Source organism: Otolemur garnettii, unplaced genomic scaffold (genome assembly GCF_000181295.1).
Source record: "Otolemur garnettii isolate 467f Iridium unplaced genomic scaffold, OtoGar3 scaffold00036, whole genome shotgun sequence".
Lineage (NCBI taxonomy): Eukaryota > Metazoa > Chordata > Mammalia > Primates > Galagidae > Otolemur > Otolemur garnettii.
Genome location: NW_003852431.1, coordinates 10,583,199 through 10,584,293, shown reverse-complemented (window position 1 = coordinate 10,584,293; position 1,095 = coordinate 10,583,199). Strand labels below are relative to the sequence as shown.

Here is a 1,095-nt window from a genome sequence, read left to right as displayed (position 1 = left end):
TGTGTCTCAAAAAAAAGAAAATGGCTATGTTAGGGGGTGGCAGGAGAATCGCTTGAGCCCAGGAGTTGGAGGTTGCTTTACCCTGGGCGACAGCTTGAGGCTCTGTCTCCAAAAAAAGAACAGAAAGATGTGCTTTTAGTCAGTGGTTTCCTTGTTGGTGGATGTGCACATTGTCACAAACATAGACATGGTCACTCTTTGTCCACCATATCAAAGATAAAGCCTTAAATTAGATTAGATAAATGTTCTCTTATGTTATTTGATGTTATTGGTATATGTTTATATTTACTTGATTGATTTGTTTGACTACTAATGCATATAATATGTATTTTTCCCTCCTATTCCAGGCACCAAGTATAGATGAAAAAGTAGATCTTCACTTTATTGCATTAGTTCATGTAGATGGGCATCTCTATGAATTAGGTAAGAACTATTTTAATTTATTTGGGGGTGAGAAATGGTATATGGAAAAGTCTTTTTATATGATAAACCATACTGCTGTTAATATTCATTGTATTTACTTAAATTAATTGATTGCCCTATAAAACTGAGTTAACATAATGACAGTTTTTCTTTTAAGAAAAAAATTTTTTTTTTTTTTTTTTTTTGAGACAAGAGTCTTAAGCTATTTCCCTGGGTAGAGTGCCATAGCATCACAGCTCACAGCAACCTCAAACTCTTGTGTGTAAGCAGTTCTTTTGCCTCAGCCTCCCAAGTAGCTGGGACTATAGGTGCCCACCACAACGCCTGGCTATTTTTTTGTTGCAGTTGTCACTGTTGGTTAGCTGACCCAGGCCCGATTCGAACCCAGCAACTTTGGTGTATGTGGCTGGCGCTATAACCACTGTGCTACAGGCGCAGAGCCCTTTTAAAAAATTTTTTATGGAAAAAAATTGTTCAGACAATTTATAGTTCAAGAATGTTTGTACAGCCAGTTGCTGCATAGCCTATAAAATGATAATTAATGCAGTGGCATTGCATAAGTTATTTGTCTGAGAAGTATAGATATTGCTTTATGCAGATTGAACTTGGTAAACTAAGAGAGCCTAGATCTAGTTTTAATTTCAAATTATTAAGAGTCAAAGCAAGACAAAA

At 36.0% G+C, this 1,095-nt stretch overlaps 1 protein-coding gene across 1 annotated transcript in view; it reads left to right on the top strand.

The window, feature by feature from the left end:
* Positions 1-1,095, top strand: part of UCHL3 (ubiquitin C-terminal hydrolase L3) — a 56,541-nt gene that overhangs the window by 44,717 nt on the left and 10,729 nt on the right. The window contains exon 7 of the mRNA XM_003789722.3: positions 348-423. Within this exon, the coding sequence (XP_003789770.1) occupies positions 348-423 (76 nt within the window). The remainder of the gene's footprint in view (positions 1-347; positions 424-1,095) is intronic.